The 23,513-nt window shown below is 43.5% G+C and overlaps 1 protein-coding gene across 2 annotated transcripts in view; it reads left to right on the top strand.

The window, feature by feature from the left end:
- ADAMTSL1 (ADAMTS like 1) overlaps window positions 1-23,513 on the top strand; it is a 274,580-nt gene that overhangs the window by 183,400 nt on the left and 67,667 nt on the right. For both annotated transcript variants that reach the window (XM_026652366.2, XM_026652367.2), the window contains 4 exons: window positions 5,207-5,417; window positions 10,775-10,954; window positions 14,141-14,294; window positions 15,759-16,887. In XM_026652366.2, coding sequence (XP_026508151.1) covers window positions 5,207-5,417; window positions 10,775-10,954; window positions 14,141-14,294; window positions 15,759-16,887 — 1,674 coding nt within the window. The remainder of the gene's footprint in view (window positions 1-5,206; window positions 5,418-10,774; window positions 10,955-14,140; window positions 14,295-15,758; window positions 16,888-23,513) is intronic.

The following is a 23,513-nucleotide window of genomic DNA, read 5'->3' on the forward strand; positions in this document are numbered from 1 at the left end:
GCCTAATGGTTTGATGCACACACATGCCAAAGTTTTCTGTGGGAAAAGCTGGAATGGCATTGCAGTTCTGCTGCTACTTATTGATGTTACTTTGGGCACTGGCAGATGTGTGGGGTGGAGAGAGAGAGAGAGAGACAAAGTGTGTTTTACACAAAGATCATGCAATCTTTTTCTTTCGCTTTCAGGAAACAATAGAGAGAGTACAAAGCCAAAAACTGTCAGCTGGTCTGTCAACCAGCAAGAATAAATATTCCTTATAGCTTTTTATGTTATTTTATTCTAACTGCCACAGTCAGTTCACTAAGACACCAGCTCCAGTTAAACAAACCTCTCTCTGTTCAGTTCCTGATCCTGCAAACACTTTATTCATGTGTATAAGTGACTGTAAAATCAGACATTAACTGATTATAATAATTCAGTACTGTTACTAGCAACAGGATTTGAGTTATGCCCACAGCCATGTGGTGAAGAGATGTTGTGCTATCTAACCTAACCCTAATACAGCAACTTTCACCATAGTGTCATGAGAGCGGCTACTCTTCAGATGAGTCTCTAAACTCATCAGGTGCCTATCACTGGTGGCTCAAGTGGAAATTAAATCCCATGATATCCCGGAAAGAACAGGAGTTAACCCTTTGTCCTAACCAGTATTCTCTATTTTGGTAAAACAGATTTTAATGCCCAAGGCTAGCGCAGGGAGAGTATAATCGTTGCCTATATAGCTATTCTGCAGTACCAGTCTTTAACTCATCCTTATAAAGGACTTTGAAATATCTGCAGTATGACAGACACGTATATAATTACACAGCAAATAACCAGATTAAAAGAACATTATCAAGATTGCAAAGTCAATCATTCAAAAGTTAGGAACTGCCAGAATTAAGATTGCCTGCATACCCTTAATTCAGCTCCCTTGGACATATGCATTAAGATACAGATATATTTTCCACAGGATCCTTGCCTCATTGAATGCACAGAATAGATGGTGCTCATTTAATCAGCAGCTATTTGATATTGTCTTTTCTCCTCATTGTTAAATGTCTGGCCCCAAATCTTATTTACTGCACACTATTCAGACCCTGTTCTGAAGACAGAATTATTAATTTTCTCATGGCCTTCACTACGGTGTTCATCACTATAGTATCTGAGTGCTTCACAAACATACATTTATTTTCACAACACCCCTGTGAGATGCAGGGGGAGTTGTTACCCCCATTTTACAGATGAGGAACTGAGACACACAGATATTAAGAGCAACAGAGGGTCCTGTGGCATCTTTAAGACTAACAGAAGTATTGGGAGCATAAGCTTTCGTGGGTAAGAACCTCACTTCTTCAGATGCAACATCAATAAGTAGCAGCAGAACTGCAATGCCATTCCAGCTTTTCCCACAGAAAACTTTGGCATGTGTGTGCATCAAACCATTAGGCTGTGCTTGCTCTAGGTCTATTAGTTTACCTGTAAGGGCAACAGCTTAAACAGCTTAAACAAGTAACCTCCCCAAAACCTCTCCTCACCCCACTTAAGTCCTGGAAAGCAGTTTTATATTTTAAACACAAATGAGACGCCTAAAAGATTTCAGCGACCATAGCTCACAAGGACCAGAAGCAGAAAGCTTTTGACCTTTGCATAGACTTGCACACATACTCCACACTGAACTTTTGAACTGGCTGAAGAAAAACTGTTAATACTGCTGAGACACACAGATATTAAGAGCAACAGAGCAACTTGCATCTGAAGAAGTGAGGTTCTTACCCACGAAAGCTTATGCCCCCAATACTTCTGTTAGTCTTAAAGGTGCCACAGGACCCTCTGTTGCTCTTTACAGATTCAGACTAACACGGCTACCCCTCTGATACTTGACAGATATTAAGGTTCCCTAATTTTGGGTGCCCAATTTGAGACTCCTAGATCCTGGTTTTTCGGAGTATGTAGCATTATTTAGCATTTTATATGTTCAAAGCACAACTCCCATTGACTTCATTTGCAGCTGTGAGTGTTCAGCATTTCTGCAAATCAGACTCCAGGGTCTGAAGTCAAGCTCAGAAAATGAGGAACACACCATTAGTGACCACCTATGAGAAGTTTGGTTTAAGTGAGTTCTTTGGCTTCACTTAAAACTCCGGGACAGAGACAGGGATAGAATCCAATTCCCTAGGGCATCATTCAGCTGCCTTAACCACAAGATCATCCTTTCTCTTCCTGAAATCCCCTGCCTCATTCACTACACACCTTCCAATTACTGCAACAAATGAAGCAGGGCTCCTACAAACAACAGCCTTCTTCATCACTCAAATTTGATTTATCCCCAGGATAGGTCCATCCAGTGCACTGATGAGGCAGGGGTCCTGTGGAAAAATAGTATTTTAAAAGTCTAGAAAATTACACACACACATGCGTACATTAAAAGAACATTATCAAAAGTTGGGACAGTTTTATAAGCAACTGAAAAAATAGGGTCTTATAATGGGAAGTGTTAGGCAGTTTTAGTAATAATAGTGATGCTACCAACACTATCCATAACATTCTATGATAATTTTCTGTGATGTTATCACTGATCTTTGTCCTTTTTTATTATTAGGTTGTAAATACTACTGATTATCCACATAACTCCTGCTTTTTCTGGTTATTCAGACCTTCCCATTAAAGACCAAGTTCTGTTCTCACTTATATCCCTGAAATGCCATTAAAGTCAGTGGGGTTGCACAAGTGTAAGCAAAGGAAGAATTTGACCCCATATTTCCTGATCCCCTCTAAGACTCTCCCGTTTGGAGCCAATGGAGAAAATTGAACGAGCCAGTGTTACAGATGGGGCAATAGGTGAAACTTTCAACAGAAAAAATTAAATGCTGCAAAGGCAAATCTTTTCTTCCTATTGAAAAATGACATTATTCTTTGTATAAAGAAACAGACACCCTCTTTCGCAGAAGCCAAGAGTTAGGAAGCGTTACTGCGGCACTCTAGCCACTTGGATGTGAACTGTCAACAGAAACATTTATACCAAAACAAACAACGAGTTGCTGGAGGGAACAGTGACTAGCTACTCTTGAAGACAAGAAATTTTGGCAGCTGATATAATGAGCCCTGTATCAAAATAAATTCATGAGGAGGAAAATGCCTTCTTTTTAGCACCCAACTCAAATATCTCAATCTAAGACATTCAATGAACAGAGGGTAGCTGATATCCACATTAATTCTGATTGACAACTTTATAGGAAAATCTGATTTAATACTCTCATTTGTAAGGGGAGCACACTGGATTAGCGGAACTGGCTGCCAGATGTCACTGTTGTTTAATGGAAATATAGCTGCTGGTGCATTGATCAGACTGACTGGCGTTTAATGTGTTATGGTCAGGCAAGTGACTATGTAAAAATGGCACCTTCTTACTTGGTATGTGCTCCATGTTACATAGGGTTATTTTATTGACAAAAACAAGTTTTTATTATTGTCACTAGCTTTGCAGAGCCAAACCAGCTAGAGAAGGGTGAACTGGATTTCAACAACAAATGGGCATCTAAGTTCCAACTACAGAATCTTTATTGTTTCTGATGGTGTACAAAGCACATCCTCTGCTGGTGTCAAATGATATAGCCCTGTTGACAGATCAGGCCCAGAAAGAGCACACTGTGGCTTTTGGGTCCCACTCTGAGCAGCTCAGCCCTGTCATTTGGGGGAGGGAATCTTTTTACTTGTAACCTGAACGATTTGATATAGACATAATTGAGAGAGAGAACAAATATAGAACCTACCCTTCTCATAGAACCAGAAGAGTTGGAGATGGAATATATCTGCTATTTTATCTAGTCCATCTCCTTGCCAGTGCAGGGTTGTTCTGCACAGTGCATTTATTAGTGCAGTGTGTGCTCGGCATTCGGATTCCCACCATTTCCATGTGGCTGTTGATTCAGCTCTGTATTGTCATGGGTGGAATAACTATTGTGATTTGTGAGGCTAAATGGCTCCTTAAATGATTCCCTCCTGCTCTTTCTACAGCTTTTAATCAGTCTTTCTTCAGTTTCTACCTTTGTCCCATTCAGAGTCTCCAACTTCTATGTCTCTCCTGATGATTGTTTCCTTTGGTTTCTATCTTGTTTTGCTTCCTCAGGGACAGATTCTTCCACCCTTATTGGTGTTGAGTATTGCCTTACACCCACGCAGTCTGATTTCAGTGGGACTACTCAGGAAGGAAAGTATGACTCAGTATTAGGAAAGGTAGCAGAATCCAGCCCTCATGTCTTCCATACATACATAGGAGCATTCCAGGCTAGGCCTAGTGTTTTGGGGAAGGTTGATGAGATGACATTTTGGGCTCCTGTCATGAACGTCACTTTTAATAATGTGTGTGTAAGTCAGAGCCTTAAGTCAGCCACTGGCTTTCTCTGGTGTACAAGGAGTGGGGCCCAGCTATTTGTGCTGGGGTCTGTGCATAGTTGACCATGTTAGTAAATGTTTTCAACAATCAGTTCCTGAAATTAATCTGTGGGGCTGGAGAGGGACCCAGCTACAAGAAAGTTTTGTGTTTATTGTGATGAACATTAGGGTATTTTTAAGGGCTAATTCAGCCCAGGTTTATGCTGGCACCTACAGTCCCTCTGTGGATACAGAGGTGATGTTTGTAACTGTAGGCATCCAGCCAGTGACTTGGAACGCTAGTGGTGCCATCCTACTGCCATTCATGAAGGCTCTGGCATTCCCCAACCCCAACAGCAAGTTAATTAGGAATCCTACAACCTAGTCTCCTGGCAGAGATTCCTCCCCAATGCTCCAGCAGCATTTACACTGATGAAATTGCTACTAGATTATTCCTCCCTGCCCTTCCACAAAAGAGTCAATCTGTTTTAGCTTGTTCTATCTTGAGCTCATAAGCCTCAAGTGCTCCAGCTAGTAATAACCTTTTTTATGAGGCAGAAATGTTTCCATGGGACAGCAGGCTGCCGAGAGACTTGAAGTCAAAGAGCTTTTGATTTGAATTTACAATACAAAACAACAATAATCAATCAGTGGTTCTGTTTAGCTTCTATAATGCAGACATGAGGATGCTGGGGGGGAGGAAGGGCAAAATAACCCAAATTAATCTGAAAGTGAAGCTTCAGAGGTTTCCATTCAGTCACAGCTTCTCCAGTCCAGCTATCACTGGGATAAGAAGTGGGTGATGTTGTTTTCATTGTATACTCAAGGCTTCCTGTTTCTGGTCCCTTCTCAGGTGGGAGATTGGGAAATGGAGCTCCTGTAGTCTCACCTGTGGAGTTGGACTGCAGACTCGAGATGTCTTCTGCTCTCACCTCCTCTCAAGAGAGACGAATGAGACGGTGATTTTAGCAGATGAGCTGTGTCATAAACCCAAGCCCACCTTAGTGCAAGCCTGCAATCGTTTTGACTGCCCACCATCCTGGTACCCTACAGAATGGCAACAGGTAAGAGTGTGCACCTAATCCATTGTATCCCATTTGATGCTCATAAAAGAGACTGATCTAGTTTAGTCAGTGATACATAGTCGTTCAGTGCAGGCAAGAAGATTCATTTATCACCCAGGGCAGGCTGGTAAGTTCATTTAAAAAATGAAACATAGATGTCTGTCTTGAAGATCCCAGGACAGTGGTATCTTGTTATCTCATCTTAAACAAGGTCAATATAAAAACAAAGAGACAGAGAATATTTTTTTTCACGAAAGTGATTTTTATTAATTTGTAATTGATTTTCACAAATAAATATTGACTATTATTAAGTCTGAATCAGCTTCAAATCCAAAAGGATCATAAATCAGAGTCACAAGTAATGAAAAAAGGTGCCACGGCACATAATTCTTAGCTGCCATCATATGGCTTGTGGGGTAGCCACACAAAGGTCCATAGGAGTCGAGCTATACAGAGATTGTATTGATACCAGATGGGGAAGGAGAGAATGAATAGAACAAGTTTGTGGGCACTCCTTGAAAATCAAAGTAATATTTTAGTTGTGGAGGGATTTTTCCTCTACTTATTAAGGGTGAGATTTTTCAAAGGCACAAATGGCAGTTTAGACACTTCAGTCTTAGTGACTTTCAGTGGTAGTGGTAGTGGTAGGTGCCTAGTTGCCTGCTGTCTAAAAATCTCCTTCTAAATTGTGTGATACTTTGGGTCAGTGCGGTAGCTCTGTGTTTTTGGAAGGCAATTGGAAGATCTATTTTAGATCACAACTGAAATGAGTTTGTTGCCATGTAGATGCAAAATAAAACTCTGAGCTTCTTGACACAACAGAGAGTGCTTGAGTTAGGTGTAACCCTGCACAGCAAGAGGTCTTGCGGGTCAGGACTGAAGGTGAAATTCACTCCCCAACAGAGAGGCCAGAAAAAAGGCCAATGCACCACTTACCTCCCATTAAAACCTTCAAAATATGATTTGAGTAGGATTTAAGTGGTACATCAGCCCTTTGCTGGCCCTCTGTATGTGGGTTAATTTTGGCCAATAGGAAATGAGTGGGAGTTTTACCCAGTGCTTTCCCATGCTATGCCTGGCTCCAGCTGTAATGTATGCCACTTGTTTAAAAGCCAGTTGAGTTAGATGACATGTTCATATATATTCACCTAGTGGTGCTATTAAACTTGTACAGCAGTAATACATGAGGGAGCTCAGGGCTTATGCAGCCATCTTTGCAACAAAGCTCTGATTCAGTGTGCTCTTTTGCTAAAACCCCACAGCGCGAGTCCTTCACGTCTCTTTAAAAAGACTCAACATTATCTACACATTTAAAATATTAAGGTATATATGTATATTACACACATGTATTTTTAAATGTGTCTATCCCACACCCTGGACATACACACTGTAACTATAAACTGCATCCAAAAAACTACATTAAAAGGATGTTTGGGTGGCAAAGTCAAGTGCCCCCAAAGTTAGGAAATGCCAGATTTAAGGTTGCCTGTGCCTATACAAAAGCATATAACAAGTTCTTGCAGAGTAGAAACTGCTCTAATGTAGTTGAGAACTGTTAGAATATCGGTATGCTGCAGTTCCATCTAAGTTAGAACATTGAGCTTGGTAGGGAGGCTGGTTTTTGGAACCTGGCTTTAAAGCTGAGGCCCTATCTCCACTCTAGGGCCTTTTTGTAAGAGTAAGGGTTTCCACTGGTGTCCCTAGCTATGAGTTCTCTTACTCTTCACTGTTGTGGAATGTATAATGCACGGGTTGGCGTCTGGAACAAAGCATACAATGGTAGAAAGGACACCCAGAGTTGGATGTGATGGCTCCAGGTGTCAGCAGCCATTTCTCCTTTGGGGAAGCCACAACTGGCCAGTGCAGCCCTCATGGTACGGGGTACAGGATCTGGCCTGACAGATGGGGTATGTATTGTTTCAGCTTATCTCCCAGGGAGCCTCCACTGGCAGAGCTCCTGTGAAGGTCTGGCCACAGTTTAAAAGCTGCAGAACTTTGCATGAAGCGTTTAAACACTGCCTGCCCTGACTCAGAGTGAATCCCTCTCCCAGGGTGCAGGGGAGGGTTCATTTCCAGCAGAGGTGAATCAAGCCCCTATAGGAACACACACCTTTCCCACAACAAGGTATGCTGCAATTTCCCTATAAGCATTTTATCTGAAGTAGAATTTACATAGGGCGAAATCTACTCCCTTGCAGGGCCCATGCAAAGCTGATGAATCACTTAGCACTTGTCTACACTAACACTTAGCCTGTGGCTAGCTGGGTTGTGAATCTACCCTGCACTAGCCTACCATGATTTAGCTGTCCATGTGGACCTTGCTTATGCACAATTGCAGTTCAAAATCCTCTTTGAAACAGGACTGGATCAAAGTGCATTAACAAACTGTTAACATGCATCAGCAGAGTCCACCACAGCTACAGCATGGCAGGCTAGTGCAGGGTAGATTCACACCCCAGCTTGCCACAGGCTAAGTGTTTGTGTAGACAAGCCCTAAGGCCCACTTCAGCCCTTAAGGTGCCACCCAGGCCCTTGTGCTTGCCTCCTGACTAGTTGTGAATTTTGCCCGTATAATGTCTATGGTTCTGCTTTTCATAGCAGTCCCTCCTGGTAATTTTTAAACAGCAGCAAAAGTTTTAACCTACAAAGGTTCAGGAATGATATTTTCTTCTCTGAGGCTCTTTGTGTTTGTTAAAGGAAGATGGTCTGAATTAGATGTGTTTAAAAGCCCCATGTTCTTGGCAAATAAAGTCCTGATAATCATCCGAGCATGTAACATTCCGAATGATTAAAAATGCATCCTTATAAATTCAAGACTATATTTATTTTAAAAATGCTGTGTCCCTAGGACTGAGCCATTAGGATGTTTATCTTGTTTTCAGTAGTATGTTTCTGAAGGAAAGTGGATACCAAGTATTCATTTTTTACAAGCCCTAGTAAATATCTGCTCTGCAGTGATCAAGTGGGAGATGTCACATTAATAAATCTTCATCTGTCTTGGTTTTATTACTGAATAAAGGGCGAAGTCTCAGGCCTGTCCCTCTCTGTGGGTGCTCAGTGCTGTCCTGTCACTAAGGTTACTCTGGAACAATTTCCTGACCTAGATCAGCACTGGAAAACCACTGCCCTCTTCAGACTTTTCCAAGCTATTTTTCTCCTTATTTTAAAATGTATTTTTAAATTTAAGAAGTGGCAGGCCTTAGAAGCCAGCTGGATCACGCAGAGCTGCTGGCAGGAAGATGCCTGCTCTAGGCTCCCAAAGCAGCTGCTCTGCCTTGCTACGGAACCGTAGAAGCAAGTCGTTTTAGACAGTAAAAACTGTGCTTGAAGGCTAGACTGCAGCACATTGTCCTGTGTAGGGGGCAATGCAGATCTGGATTGCTGCAGGAGGAACTTGGAGTGGGGGGATTGTCCTTAGGAGGTACAGTCCCTTCCCGAATGCCCCAGTGGACAGGGAGAACTGCATATGCTACACCCTCCCTCAGAACTTTCAGCCAACTCCATGAACTGGCAAAGATGGGGCACAGAGCCATTGCCCCACCTTCTTTCTCCACACCTCTCTGTTCTCCACAGTTTGTGCACCACCCCCTGGGGAAACAGGATTAGCAGCACGGTGGCCCCCCCAGTACTTACCCAGTGTGCCTGCTAAGGCGAATGGGCCTAGCCCCTAAGCTTTTCTCCTCCTGCCACACTCACAAAATCTTCCGCTGGAGTGTTGATGGAGGGCCCAAGAGCAGTAGAAAGAGTTAACACACACCATAGAGACGCAAGGGGCAAGCCATGAGGGCTAGAAACTTCCATTAAAAAAAAGTCTGAAGTAATAACATGATTCTGAGAGCTAATAGTGCCCATGTTTTAGTCTAGCCCTGCACTAGATACAGTCATCAGGACAGAATGGGAATCTGTTGCAGTCTCTGCATTCTATCCAATGTTGTGAAATACGGAGGCTGATTTAGAGTAGCTGATTAATTTTCACAGAACAAAATTACCTGACTGGGCGGAGAAAAAAGAATTGGTAGAAAAATTCTGTTTTCTCCCTCTACTCTCAATAAATGCATGGGGTTTGGAAGGAGGCGCGATTCCCCAACATTAGACGGTCAATTCTTTGGAGCAAGGAGCATCTTATTGTTAGGTGTTTTGTACAGCACGTAGCACAATGAGGCTCTGATCTCTGATTGGAGTACCTCAGTGCTCCTGCAATACTACTACTTCTAACAATAATAATAATAAGCTTTACTTGTTTTCTGTTCTTGAATATGAGGCTTCTCAATCTTTTCATCTGCTGAAAACTCAAGTAGTATTTTATTGGGTTAAACTTTTCTTGAAGCTTTTGTGCTTTCTAACAATTTTGTTGTTGGGCAAAAGCTGTTTTCAGTCCTCAGAGAGCAAAACAAAATTGAATGCAAATCTTTTTACACAATTCTAATGTCTACACTCCCCACTTTGTCTTTCAAGACCAATTACTTTCTAGTAACATGAGGTCTGCACTTAAGCATGTCTGTGTGTGAGAGAGAGAGAGAGACCCATGATATCTACAATGTTTTACAGAGCGTTCATTTTTTAGCTACTTTAATATGTTTGTTAACATTTTTCCACTTCATGCTCTACTTCTCAGGCCTGATTCCCCTGCTGCAGATTATAAGCAGCTCCCACTGATTTCAGAAGATTAGTTCAGGTTTTCTTTTCTCCTCTGATAGGATGAGACAGACCTGGAACTGTATTAGTTGGATCGTACAGGAGAAAAGGAGCGTATTTCTAGCCAAATGACAAGTGCATCAGGAAGTAGGGCTGAGCTGCCATGTTTATAGAAGAGGGTCAAGGAAAGCTCTTAAATATGCTTGTTCTAAAGTTCCTGCCCTCCTTGGGTGGAAATGGATATGGAGGAAGTTATTTATATTAGGAGAGAGGGTAGCTGGAATCCCTAGAAATTAATCTCCCAGATCTACATTGAGTCAAATAAACCTTCCTCCTTCCCTTTTGGAAATAACATACACTGTTGTCACGGACAGTCATAAATATAAAGGGCTATGTGGCTGCTTAATGGTTTATTATACTAACCTTATAAACAAATTGTTTAGTGTAGCTGCAAATCAGAGGCTATGTGCAGCTTTCCCACGAATTAAAAATCCGAGAAGTCCCACACTGCAGTACTTATTTCAAATTCAGGACTTTAAGGTGGGGAGTTAAGTTTGGGTTTGTTGATTAATGAATGGGTTCAGAGTGAGCTGAAAGACCAATAGGCAGTTTCCATTGTGCTGTTTGTTTCTTTGCTCTTTACCTGGAAATGGCCACAAGTCAGAATTTAAGGTCAGCATGGATGACTCCCACTCCCTCAGCTTCTCTCGATCTTCCCCCAGTGTTCACAGACCTGCGGAGCAGGCACTCAGAAGCGAGATGTGCTCTGTAAGCAGCGCATGGCAGATGGAAGTTTTTTGGAGCTTCCAGAAACCTTCTGCTCCGCTCTGAGGCCAGTTGCCCAACAAGCCTGCAAAAATAAAGACTGTCCCAGCGAATGGCTTCTTTCCGACTGGACACAGGTATGTGGTATCTGTATAAGTGAGGAGTCCAATACTGGAAATAGATCTCATTGTCCAGAGGGGCCATCTCCTAGTGTCTTTTTTGAGTTACGAATATCCGGTAAATGTTCTTGAGACGAGAAATGAAAAGCAAATCCTCATCACTAGAGGGTCTGATGAAGCAGAAACCATTTATAACAATGGGAATCCTATGTCCAGACTGCAAAAAGAGGAGTCCGTTTTACCCAGCTATATCCCTGTGGTGGGGTTCTTTTCTTACTGGCATCCAGTATGACCACTTGCTCCGTGGCCCCTCTCTGGAGACTGGCTCCACTGATGTGGAGTAGTCCTCCAGCCAAACCCTAAAGACCTTCCCTTCTGGGGTAAGCAAGAATCCAAACACAAAATAATAAACTGACCTTTCCCAGGCCACCGCCTTCACTTCTGTTGATGGTTGCAAAGAGTGGCTTACCCTCCCCCAGGCTTCCTCCCCTTGTTAGAGTTCCCTCTGTGGATGCAGGCTGATGCCAATAGAGCCCACCTTGGCGTTTTCCCTTGATGCAGGGAAGTGAATGGAACTTCTTCCAATTCTCTGTAGAAGCACCAGCCTGGGCCGCTAAACGAGAAAGGGTTCACACGCCTGGCCGCAGTCCTACACCTCTTCTGTCATCCCAGGCTAGTGCTTTCTCCTGCTTTTCCTGCACCTCTGAACCTCACCCCCTCAGTGTCACAAGCAGACTTTTACTCCACTGAACTCGCTTGTGCCTCCACAGCATTCCCTTCTCCCAAGCTCCTCCATGGGCTAACTTCTCCAGCTCCCTTAGAGCAGAGCCCTACCCCAGGTCCTGACAAATCCCTAGTCTTTCTTCTTACTGAGGAACAGCCCATCTTTTATCCTGCTTTCCCTCTTCCCAGCAAGCCTTGCTCTCAGTCACATGCTCCCTATGAGTCCACAATCCCCAGAATACCAGGCCTCAAAGAGGCCAAGGTCAAGTGACAGGAGTGCTGGGCTGTCCCTGCCCTTTAAGGGATAGTACACCCTGATACATTGCCCCTGCTCTCCTTGTACCAAATTCTGCTCTCACTTACACTCATGCAACCCGACTGAAGTCAAGGGGCTGCATGGTTTGCAAGTGAGAGCAGAACACGGTCCTTTGACTTCAGAGGAATTATTCTACATTTACACCAGCATAACTGAGAACAGATTCTGGTCCTTTTATGAAAGGATATTTGTAAACTCTTCCCCCTTTTAATTCCCCCTTTCTCCTTCACACAAGGAGATAGTTAATAACTTCATCATGAAGGAAGCACCAGTCGTGCTAGGGAAGGGAGCTGTTCCACTCGACCCCACATGTGGCGATCTCTCTTGACATTCCAGTCAAATAAATGGATTTTCTAATGAAATCTGCTGCCAGGACACACACCCATTCTGGCAGCAAAGGGGTAATTCTATTCCCACCCCCCAACCTATCCTCCATCGCAAGGAGTGCAGCTTTAACATTTTTACTGTACATTATTTACATTAAAATCCATACAACTCATGTTTCTCACGCTAGCACTTTTTAAAATAGATTTTTTTTCTGCTCTAAGTAGCCTTTCGTTTGGTTCTTTCTTTTTCTCTGATCACTCTCAACTCTTTTCTTTCCTCTCATTCTGTCTCCCATGCCCAATTCTGTAACAGACTGACAGCCACACACACATGCGCTGGAAAAATACTAGGTATGGTGGCTCCCAAGAAACTGTGTGCCAGGTCCAGGACTGAGTTGAGTCTCCTGAGCTAGGGCTCTCAAACTTTTTCATTGCATGAACACCATCTCAGTGGACCACCAGCAATTGCTTCATGGACCATAATCCACAGGCCATAGTTTGAGGACAACTGCACAGGGGCATCTCTTTTGCATCTGATCATTGCATCATTAATCTCCCAGGTTAATTTTTAATAGTTCTACAATGGTAAAACAGAAAATCAAAGGTTTAATGCAATCTGAAGAATTTTTGCCAGTTTGCATCAAATTTGACAATGTAGGGCTAGATTGTGTTTTGCCCTTGTATGTCCGTGAGCAAGTGCCTTTCCCTCTACTTCGTGTGACTGCAAAACAGCCACACACAGTAGCAATAGCTGTGCTGCCTACACTTTAAGTAGCACAGTCACTGTTTGCTTCTGCTCCCCTTTCCAGAGAAAAGTATGCTGAAGAGAAAGCAGGAAAGAAGAAAGGTTATGGCCCTGCCCTCTTTGCACTCAGAGCTGAGCTAATGCTCCAAGGGGAGCAATCTGCTCTGTACCAATGGATGCATCAAATTGCTCAATCCCCAGGCACAAGGAGTGGTGCTGGGAGAGATTGTGCCTTTGATGCTTCTCCTGGGTGAGCCTGGCTCCACACTTCACCTTCTACAGAGGTGTGGTTTAAAAGCTTGATCTTAAGGTACATGTAATACCAAAATCGAGCTCATTTGAAGAGGACAGAAAAAGAAACACTGACAGTGGGATTTTATATATAATGGAAACAGCCACTCAGCCTTCACAAGAGCAGCTCACTCACATCACTACTATAGTTAAGGTTGCTGACAATTCCCAGTATAAGACCCGGTTTTCAATTGCTTGTATAATAAAAAGAGGTCACTCCCCTCCAAAACCTGGAGTTGATCTCAAGAGTGGCTGAGTCTCTACGTTCCTCTGCTTCAAGCAAATAGCTATGAAACCCTTTGGCAAGTGTGTGTCTTATCCCCCTGCTAGTGCAGGGTCTACACAAAGGATGACAACCTACTACTGCTATCAATTACTCCATTGTCTCAAGAGGAGAAGTCTGTGTGATGGATCCAACCCTTCTGAAGACCCAAACTGGGGAGTCAGTATAGTTCCACATGATAGTATTTTAGTTTTTTCAGTTTGTTTAAAAAAAAAATAGGACATTACATAGAAAAAATCTACATTAAAAGAATGTCGAAGTTGTAAAGTCAAATGCTCAAAAGTTAGGAAATGCCAGAATTATGGTTACCCATGCTACCTTAATTCATCCTGCTTGTGCATATCCATTATGACAAAGTCTTTAATTACATTGTCCTGTATTGCTTTTTCCACAGGACCCCATATATAGGTTTTTTGGATATAACATAGATGTACAGTGTGTTTGACTACATAGTATATCTGGGCAGTGGGATATATGTCAAACCTAATGCTTCACATACTGTTTCTCGTTTTGTTTCTAGTGTTCAGTGAGCTGTGGAGAGGGCACCCAGACTCGAAATGCCATTTGCAGGAAGATGCTGAAAACTGGAGGTTCTATCATCATCAATTCCTCAATGTGCCCACCTTTGCCTCTCTCTTCTTTAGTCAGGTCCTGTGCACTAGCAGCTTGCACAAGTGAGTACACAAGAAACTTGGGTGTGTTTGTGGGGAGAGGGCAGGAGCTCCACCACTAAGTATCTGGTACTACAGATTGCTAAGTGCACTGCAAGGTGCTGGGAGCCCTCTGCTCCCAACTACCTCACTGGGAGTCAAAGGTGCTCAGCACCTTGAATGACTTCTGGGGCCTGTATTTCCTTATTTGGGCCTTTCTCCCATGGTTTATAAGAAGAGCTGAGTGGCTGATGCTTTGCCAGAGTTGGCTGTGAACCTAGCAACAAGACAGAGTAGGGAATGGGAGCTCTAATGGTAATTATTAGAGGTGGGTCTGAGACAAACCCCCTGAACCAGAACCTCTTCCATTTTGATGAGGAGTGATCCAGACTGAAACTCAGATCTAACTTTCACAATTAGGGTTTAGAGGCATAATACCCTCTTGGCAGTTACAATGTCCTCTCTGCCAGGGGCCCATAGGGAGTAAGGGCCACCAATGAAGTGGACAGCACTGGCTGAGGAGGGTGTGTCCTGGTGGTTTGAGGACATGCTCATTTAGCACATCCCCCTCATCAGCCTGTGCCAGCTGGGCTCCTATGGAACCTTACAGCAGAAATTAAACCTGCTTTCTTGGTGGAGACCCTTTGGGAAGACAGTACGATCCTGTATGCAGGATGAAATAGCACTCCTGTATGCACTTGGATGAAGCGGGATAGTCTGGTGCAGGGAGATTTAAAAGCAAATCTGTCCCTAGCTCTACAATGAGCTGAACCAGAATCCCAGATCCAAAACCTCATAAACTTCAGGTGGAGAGGGGAAGAGAAGCAGAAGCTTTGAAATCCAGAGCCAAACCGAGAACCAAATGTCCAGATTCAAGACGTCTCTGCTAATAATACACCTATGCTGCTTTATGCTGTGCTTCCCATGGAGGCATGTTTTTCCTTTGTCTGGCAGAGAGATCTGGAAGCTGGAGGGACCCACATAACTAATTAAGTCTAATATTATGCACCTTGGGGTTTTAAACCTACTCTAAACAGATTTGTTCTGTTTAATATGAATCACTGAGGTCGTAACACTTTCACTCCTTCTCAATGCTATGAGATACAAAGTTGTGGTGCCTTGCAGGGCCTGAATGGTAAACATTTAACAAGAGGAACTCTCCTTCCCTGTTGTCCTTTGTCCGTATTTATTAACCACATTCTTCATTTAAATACTCACCCAACGGGGACTGTGTTTCCCCAACAAGTTCCCCTCTCAGTCCAATCCCTGGCACTACGGCTTCTACATTTAACCTCCTCAGGATGACATTCGTGTTGCTAAATTGCACCTTGTTATTTCTTGCATTTTGATGGTGGTAGCTTGATGTTCAGCAGCTGGTAACCTATTATTCCCATAAAACGTAATAGGTGAAATTACTGCCAGTGCCAAAATAAGTGGCTTGTTTTGTTTAACAGTACCCCTATGCTAATATTATTAGTTACATTTCAGGGCACAACAGGCCGGCTCAAAAGCAAAGCCCCCATATTATGGCCCTGAAGAAAGTTTACATCCAAACAAAGAAGCAGAAGAAGCTACACTTTATTGTGGGTGGCTATGCCTACCTGCTGCCCAAAACCTCTGTTGTCCTCCGATGTCCAGTGAGAAGGTTCCGTAAATCAATGATCACCTGGGAGAAAGACAACAAGCGACTCCTCAGTTCAATTCACATTACCATTGCACCGTACGGGTACATGAAGATCCACCGTTTAAAGCCTTCAGATGCTGGGACGTACACCTGCACAGCAGGGCCAGCCCGGGAACATTTTGTGATTAAACTAATTGGAGGCAACAATAAGCTCATCAACCAACCAGCTGGGATTAGAGAGGAAGAGGGTACAAGGAAGTCCAGTTTGAATGAAGCCTTGCACACTCAGGAGAAGCATCAGAATGGGATTCTCTTCAATAGGAGCAAGGCCGAGAAACGAGGGCATCTGGCTGATCCTAGCAGCCAGTACGATGAGATTGTCTCAAGACTTCTGGAGCAGAGAGGCTGGCCTGGGGAAAACCTGGAATCCTGGGAGGCTCAGGAGTCGACAGAGAGAAATGCCTCTTCAGAGGAGGAGCAGAGTCAGGAGTACAGCCTTCCGTTTACCATGGTCATGGAGCAGAAACGCTTGGATGATATCATAAGGAATTTGTCTCAGCAGCCTGAGGAACTTAAGGATGTCTACAGCAAGCAGCTTGTTGTGCAGCTGGCTGATGACATCTTCAGGAGCCATTTGGAAAATCAAGAATCTGTTTTCCAGGGGAGAATTCTTTCAGCTACAGCAGAGTTCTCTTTCCGCAACCCTATGTCTGGATTCACCAGTTCCTTGAGAACGTCGTCTGCCAAAGCACACCTGCCTACTTCAATGGAGGTGGGGAATGGCTCACGCAGGCCCCATCGAAAGCCTGCAATCCTCAGGAAGATTTCTGCAGCTCAGCAGCTCTCAGCCTCTGAAGTTGTCACCCACTTGGGACAGACAGTCGTCTTAGCCAGCGGGACCCTAAGTGTGCTGCTTCACTGTGAGGCTGTTGGGAACCCAAAGCCCACCATTAGCTGGGCTAAAAATGGAGCAGAGGTGCAATACAGTGACAGGTAGGAGAAGTACTTTCAGTTCCCTTTCTTTTAGGGCCTGTCTACATTACTAATAGAACCATATTTAGCTTTAGTCTGGTTACATGACACAGATAAGGCCACGCTTATGCAGTGGCAAGCTGGACTTTAACTCTGTAGCTCGGTACCTGGATTCTGGAGCAGCTTGGTATTACAGACAGGAGTCTATGGGGCAGTTTCATTTAAATAAAAAAATATTTCAATTAATTGTGAAAATGAGACAATCAGCACAGTGCTCTGTGATTTATTTTGATATTAAATTCACCACATGGGGAGGTGCAGGAAGCAATTTTGGGTAGTGGATTAAACACATTTGCTGGATGTTTCTGCTAAAATGATCAGCAATGAAATAGTAAAAATGAGATTCTGGGGTACAATTTTCTGGCAAGGAGTGAATTCTGTGGTTGCTGGTTAGGGTTCCATCTCCACTATGAATTGGAGTGATGTTTGTAACTGCACTTTAACCAGGTTCTCTGATGAGGCTATATTCCTAGAGTTTGTAACCATATCTAAAACTGTTTTAGAAGATGGCTGCAACATAATTTGTATCCAAAATCACCAGTTACCCAGTTGTGCTATAAGAGTGATTGGAAACAATACTCAGTCCATTGGTAGGGTAACTGTCTTGGTATTGAACATGGTTTCAGTTAACCTGGGCAACTTAGCAAAGCGTGGTCCATGCCGGAGAACCAAACTGAGCTGGCTACTATTGTGTTTGCAAATAGATGTCAGTCATATTTATTCTTAATATGGCAGGATCATGCTTAACAGCTATTTTCAGGCATCATTGCTACAAGCACAATATGATGCTCCATTGCATCAAAGTCTTCTGCTTTGACTAGATGCATCATGACTGCCAGTATGCAGAATTCTACTCTTGAGTGTGGCTTGAGAACAACTGCAGGAAAAATACTGTCCATGGTCCTCCATGTTAATTTGCTAATGACTGAAATGCTGCCAGGTCTGCTGAGTCCAGCCTTTATCCTTTATCCTCCAGTGACCTTCGTAGCACATATTTCTCTGATACATTTTGCATATACAGAACATACACAATTGCTGTTTGCGCTGCTTTGTGACAGACTGGTAGCCACAGATTGGGTTGAGCTGTGTTTCTAGCCATCATTAGCCCCTATCGAATTGATATGGGGACAATCATTTATTTTTCAGGGTGTTTTCACTAGACAGGAGTTCAAGTGAAGGGGCAGGTAAAGGAAATAGGGTTTGAAAAGACCACATTTTTTGTTTAACCCTTAGACATTGGAAATGTTGCTAAAATAATTTTGCTGTATGAAAATGTCATATTTCATTGCATGAAGAATGCTGTATCCTATCTTCCGTTATTTGCTAAATGGAAAGAAATCTGCACACTCAGGAGCGCTGCCAGCTTTTCTGCCGCCCTAGGCGGCGGAAGGTCCCGCCCCGAAATGCCGCCCCCCACAGAGGCGGCGGAAGGTCCCGCCGCCGAAATACCACCGCGGTCGCCGCCCCCCAAATTGTAGCGCCCTAGGCGACCGCCTAGGTCATCTAATGGGTTGCGCCAGCCCTGTGCACACTCCTATAAACCTTTAAACTGACCCCCTCAAGTACCCATTTGCAACAAATTTTTGGGAGCACTATGAAAGACTAATATTTACTAACCATTATTTACACACACACAAACACACAGCCACTTTATATTCTAGTTATGTACTTAGCTATGTGTTAGTAACATGCTATTATCCTGTATATACTCAGGATTTTATGGTTTACTCCAAGTAGCATACAAGAGGTGATGGTGTGCTTGGAGGCAGCTACATTAGTTGATGTAATACAAGCCAGCTGTCCAAGAATATGCTGCCAGTTCCCTCTGCATAAGTTATAGGAGTGAGGTTAAACATCTAAGTCTGGTCACCAGGGTCAGCCTGGGAAATGAGAAGAAACTCAGGAGTCTAGTCTCAAGGCTAACATTAATTTCAAGCACTGTTGCTGTGGAACATCTAGTAAATTCTTGATTTATCAAAGGTGCAGTTTGTCCCTGGTTTAGATATACAGTTAGTTTGCTTGCTCCTTTCTCACTTTCATGGTTGAATCACTTCCAGACTCAATGGTTTCTATAATTTATTGGCACTTGCAGTGTCACTGCCCTTTCAACTGTGCTTTTTCTGATTCTTTTTCTTTTCTCTTTCTGGCAGATAGAGTGCTAAGTTTGACAAAAAATGAGAACTATTTTCTTGGTTATGAGAACAAGAATGTATCTCTTGTGGAAACCACATGCAGTCTTAATCAAGACTTGGGCCTACGGTATACATTTGGTTGGACATAGTCCTGTGAAAATATCTTTTTGGCCCCCAAAAATTTGCATGCACAGATTTCCATTGCCGGTGGTTACATCCTGTTGGAAATTTGCCATCGAGTGATTTCTTCTGTTTGAAACTACTGTGATTTTTGTGGCATGCTTTAAAGGGAATATAGGTTACATAAAGTCCACCTGTGGTTTATGTTGAATATTAGACTCATGAGAAAATTATATATTTATCCCACACCATGTAAGAGACCATAATTTAGCAATAGATGGTTTACTGTTTTGTTGGTAAAGAACAAATAGCCTTTGATTTCTAAAATTTAATTTAAATAATATATATTTACTATATTTAGGGTTGCCAACTTTCCAATTTCTCAAAACCGGACACTACAAAACCAAGGCCCCCCACCTCCCTGTCCAAAGGCTGAACTCACCATAAAGAGAAGAGGGAGGTTGAAAGGGACTGCGTCTCTCCTTCTCCATCCAGCAGCAGCTCCGAGGCAAAGAGTTTGCAGGGAGTGATGGGAGCAGAAAGTGGGGGCGGGGGAGCTTCCTGCAGCTGGGAGAGGTTTCCGGAGATGGGGAGTAGCCCTTGCAGGGGAAGACGAAGTGTCCCTCCCCAGCCTGGCCTGGACTAGCACCTGGGATGCTTCCAGATCTGCCCCTCCCTGGCTCTGGGCCCAGCACCTGGGCTAAAGGAGGGCCATGGGCTGGATTGACCACAAAATTGTGGCAACCAAACTTTTGGTGTCCAGTCAATACTTCTGACCAGAGACTGTATAGATCCTTTGAAAACCGGACTTTCCAGTCAAAAACTGGACACCTGGCAATAGTCTATATTATGCTTTTCAATTTTTTTCCATTCTACTTGGCTAAACTAGCATCAAATGATATGCTATCATTCTGGATAGGCTGGCAACAGACTACTTACTACACATGCTCAAACATATTATCAGAACTGCTCGTAGGGGCGTGCAGTTATTTGGTGGCCCATGGTACCATTTGGCAGCTGTACTTCAGACAGCCAGGCAGGCAGTGCTCATTTTGTCATCCTGCCCCCCCCCCCCCTTGATCTTCCCTCCAGACTGGGGTGGGAGAAGTTCTAAATGCCAGTGCCCTGATTTTCCGGTGTGCTGAGGACCAATAACTTTGAAGTTAGTGGTAGCTGAGCGACCACAGCACATTTGAAAATCAGGCCACAGATGAGTTGCAAGGTGCTTCAAAGCAGCATTCCTTTCTTGGCTAAATAGCCACTTGCTAGCTGCCAATCACCTGTGTAAATCAGAACAAAAGTGATGTTTTCCATTAGGAGTGACAAGGCAGCCTGCATGTAGCCAGTAGGTATGCCTGAGTTTCTGCAGTCTGTCCTCTTCATGCTCTGCTGACCACACAAGGGAGAGGAAATTAATTTGCTAGCCAACCTCCCAGGCGGAAGGGAAGGAGAAAAAGAATGTGGATACTGCTTCCTGCATCAGCATTGAAGAGAGAGGCTCTCGACCGTGGTGATTTGGTTTGTCTGTGTATTTAGATTGTATGCTCCTGTGTCAGGGGCTGAGTCTTTTCCTGTGTCCTGCACAGCACCAAGCACACTGTTGGCACTTAACGCTCATGAATAATGGTAAAAACAACGAGGTGTCCTTGTGGCACCTTAGAGACTAACAAATTTATTTGGGCATAAGCTTTCATGGGCTAGAACCCACTTCATCGGATGCATAAAGTGAAAAATACAGGAGCTGGTATAAATACATGAAAGGATGGGGGTTGCTTTACCAAATGTGAGGTCAGTCTAATGAGATATAAATCAATTAACAGCAGGATACCAAGGGAGCAAAAATAACTTTTGAAGTGGTAAGAGTGTGGCCCATTACAGACAGTTAACAAGAAGGTGTGAGTAACAGTAGGGAGAAATTAATATTGGGGAAATTAAGTTTAGGTTTTGTAATGACCCAACCACTCCCAGTCTTTATTCAGGCCTAATATGATGGTATCCAATTTTCAAATTAATTCCAGTTCTGCAGCTTCACGTTGGAGTCTGTTTTTGAAGGTTTTTTTGTTGAAGAATTGCCACTTTTAGGTCTGTTGTTGAGTGACCAGAGAGACTGAAGTGTTCTCGTACTGGTTTTTGAATGTTATGATTCCTGATGTCAGATTTGTATCCATTTATTCTTTTGCGTAGAGACTTTCCGGTTTGGCCAATGTACATGTCAGAGGGGCATTGCTGGCACATGATGGCATATATCACATTGGTAGATGTGCAGATGAACGAGCCCCAGATGGTGTGGCTGATGTGGTTAGGATCTATGATGGTGTCCCTTGAATAGATGTGTGGACAGAGTTGGCACCGGGGTTTGTAACAGGGTTTGGTTCCTGGGTTGGTGTTTTTGTTGTGTGGTGTGTAGTTGCTGGTGAGTATTTGCTTCAGGTTGGGGGGCTATCTGTAGGCGAGGACTGACCTGTCTCCCAAGGTCTGTGAGAGTGAGGGATCGTCCTTCAGGATAGGATGTAGATCCTTGATGATGCGCTGGAGAGGTTTTAGTTGGGGGCTGTAGGTGACGGCTAGTGGCGTTCTGTTACTTTCTTTCTTGGTCCTGTCTTGTAGTAGGTGACTTCTCGGTACCCTTCTGGCTCTGTCAGTCTGTTTCTTCACTTCACCAGGTGGGTATTGTAATTTTAAGAACGCTTAATAGAGATTCTGTAGGTGTTTGTCTCTGTCTAAGGGATTGGAGCAAATACGGTTGTATCTTAGAGCTTGGCTGTTAGACAATGGATCGTGTGATGTGGTCTGGATGAAAGCTGGAGGCGTGTAGGTAAGTATAGCGGTCAGTAGGTTTCCGGCATAGGGCGGTGTTTATGTGACCATCGCTTATTAGCACTGTAGTGTCTAGGAAGTGGACCTCTTGTGTGGACTGGTCCGGGCTGAGGTTGATGGTAGGGTGGAAATCGTTGAAATCTTGGTGGAATTCCTCAAGGGCCTCCTTCCCATGGGTCCAGATGATGATGATGTCATCAGTGTAGCACAAGTAGAGTAGGGGCGTAAGGGGACAAGAGCTGAGGAACCGTTGTTCTAAGTCAGCCATAAAAATGTTGGCATACTGAGGGGCCATGCGGGTACCCATAGCAGTCCCGCTGACTTGAAGGTATAAATTGTCCCCAGATCTGAAATAGTTGTGGGTGAGGACAAAGTCACAAAGTTCAGCCACCAGGTTTACCGTGATGGTATCGGGGATGCTATTCCTGATGGCTTGTAGTCCATCTTTGTGTGGAATGTTGGCGTAGAGAGCTTCTACATCCATAGTGGCCAGGATGGTGTTTTTTGGAAGATCACCAAAGGATTGTAGTTTTCTCAGGAAGTCAGTGGTGTCTCGAAGATAGCTGGGAGTGCTGGTAGCATAGGGCCTGAGGCAGATAATCCTGCTGTCAGGATGCCAATCCCTGAGATGATGGAGCATCCAGGATTCCCAGATTTATGGATTTTGGGTAGCAGGTAGAATACCCCTGGTCAGGGCTCTAGGGGTGTGTCAGTGTAGATTTGTTCCTGTGTTTCTTTAGGGAGTTTCTTGAGCAGATGATGTAGTTTCTTTTGGTAATCCTCAGTGGGGTCAGAGGGTAATAGCCTGTATGATATGGGCTCAATTTGAACCAATGACTTTCCAATGGAAGACTTTATAATCCATTACATAGCCCAACAAGCCACCTAGTCAACCCAAAAGCATGCATGATTACTAATATATAGTTCTACTTCTATCTGTATACTGGACAGGCCAAAAAAATAAGAGCAGTGGTGTTGTTCTTTATTTGCTCATGCAAACTAAACATGCATCGTAAAAAGTTTCAGTGGCTGGACAAATATGTTTGATGGCACTTGCAGGAATTCTGATCCTTGACTTTACAGTGTCAATTTTTACACTATAGTATTAAAAGAAGTGTTACCCAGGCTGACACCATCATGTGTTCTGTCTAGCTTCATCCACTATTCAGAGCCAACTCAGTTTCAGAGGGGGAAAGTGCAAATTCCAGCACCTGGGCCTTCTATAAATTATGAAAAGTTAATATAGGCAAAGAAGGTATTCAGATTAGCTATTTTAGAAATCAAATCTGAGGAATACAGATCTTTGTAAGAGGTTATGAATTGCTCAATTGCTCTAGCTTCAGTAACTTTATAAAAAGTGTCTTGTGTTCCAAATATTCTCTAATTTCCAATGGTAGGAACCCTTTGAATACGGGAACCTGAGAATGAGGAGTTTCTATATTAGGCATTTGTTAGATGCCATCTGAACTACAGAATTAGTCAGTATGGCTCAAAATATATTTCTTGGAGATGATGCAG

Source organism: Terrapene carolina, unplaced genomic scaffold, assembly GCF_002925995.2.
Source record: "Terrapene carolina triunguis isolate 2854851 unplaced genomic scaffold, T_m_triunguis-2.0 Scaffold113, whole genome shotgun sequence".
Taxonomy (NCBI): domain Eukaryota; kingdom Metazoa; phylum Chordata; order Testudines; family Emydidae; genus Terrapene; species Terrapene triunguis.